At 47.7% G+C, this 1,200-nt stretch overlaps 1 protein-coding gene across 1 annotated transcript; it reads right to left on the reverse strand.

Moving 5' to 3' along the window:
• Nucleotides 1-165: 165 nt before the first annotated feature.
• On the reverse strand, nt 166-1,119 carry LOC103608160 (olfactory receptor 2K2). The gene has a single exon (XM_008592599.1). It carries the CDS (start codon nt 1,114-1,116, stop codon nt 166-168), a length of 951 nt encoding a protein of 316 aa, XP_008590821.1. The 5' UTR covers nt 1,117-1,119.
• Nucleotides 1,120-1,200: the final 81 nt, after the last annotated feature.

Here is a 1,200-nt window from a genome sequence, read left to right on the forward strand (position 1 = left end):
GAACCTACTATTGTCCATAGGCAATCACTCTGTGTCCTCATATCTCATAACTGTGAAATTGCAGAACCAAGGTTCAAGTCAGAGTTCTGAGGGGTCTGTTGTCTACAATTTCTCTGGCAAGTTCTGCCAGGGGAACATCCTTGGCAGAACCACAGGCACGCCCAGTCAGAGATGTTCTTGTGTTTGATGCAGTGGTATTTTGCCCAGCAGTTTTTTCACAGCATTTTTGACTTCCTTGTTTCTTAAGCTGTAAATCATGGGGTTCAACATGGGGGTAAGCACTCCATAAAGCAATGAGATGATTTTGTCGATTTCTTGTGAGTTTGATGAGGAAGGTTTCAGGTACATGGAGAGGGCAGCCCCATAATACAAGACCACCACAGTCAAGTGGGCACCACAGGTGGAAAAAGCTTTGTTTCTTCCCTCTGCTGAGCTGATTCGCAGAACAGTGGAAAGGATGAAGACATAAGAGATGCAAATTAAGAGCATTGGGATGGGCAGGAGGAGGACACTGATCACCAGCATGATGGTGTCCATGAGCAGGGAACTTGCACAAGCTAACTTTAGCACTGCCAGAATCTCACACGCGAAGTGGTCGATGCGATTCCCACAGAGGGGCACCTGCAGGGCGAAACTGGTTTCCAGCAGGGCAGTCAAACAGCCCGTCACCCAGGACACGGTGGCCATCTGCACACAGACGCGCCTGTTCATGATGATGGGGTATCTCAGCGGCTTGCAGATGGCCACGTAACGGTCATATGCCATCACAGCCAGGAGCACACACTCTGTGGAGCCCATGGCAAGGGACAGATACATCTGCACAGCACACCCAGAAAAGGTAATGGTTTTCTGGGATGACAGCAAGTTCAGCAGCAAAGCAGGAATAGAGGCAGATGTGTAACAAATATCCACGAGAGAGAGATTTCCAAGGAACAAGTACATGGGGGTTCGAAGGTGTGAATCTAGGATCGTGATTAAAATAAGAGTGCTGTTACCCAAAAGGGTTATCAGATACACGACAAGGCTGAAGACAAAGAGAACAATCTCAGACCTCGGGTATCGGGAAAATCCCTCCAGGAAAAAAAAGTTCCAAATGGTGGAATTTACTCCTTGCATTGCCTCCCTTCCACCTGCAGTTATCCTGGTATTAGTCTCTTCATTTCCTCTGAGGACATAAAGAAAGGGACAAAGGGAAAAGTT

The sequence above is a fragment of the Galeopterus variegatus genome, unplaced genomic scaffold (genome assembly GCF_000696425.1).
Source record: "Galeopterus variegatus unplaced genomic scaffold, G_variegatus-3.0.2 Scaffold8086, whole genome shotgun sequence".
Classification (NCBI taxonomy): Eukaryota; Metazoa; Chordata; class Mammalia; order Dermoptera; family Cynocephalidae; genus Galeopterus; species Galeopterus variegatus.

What these genes read in the sequence shown, in the direction of transcription:
- LOC103608160 (XM_008592599.1), bottom strand. Translation starts at nt 1,116, where the DNA reads ATGCAAGGAGTAAATTCCACCATTTGGAACTTTTTTTTCCTGGAGGGA.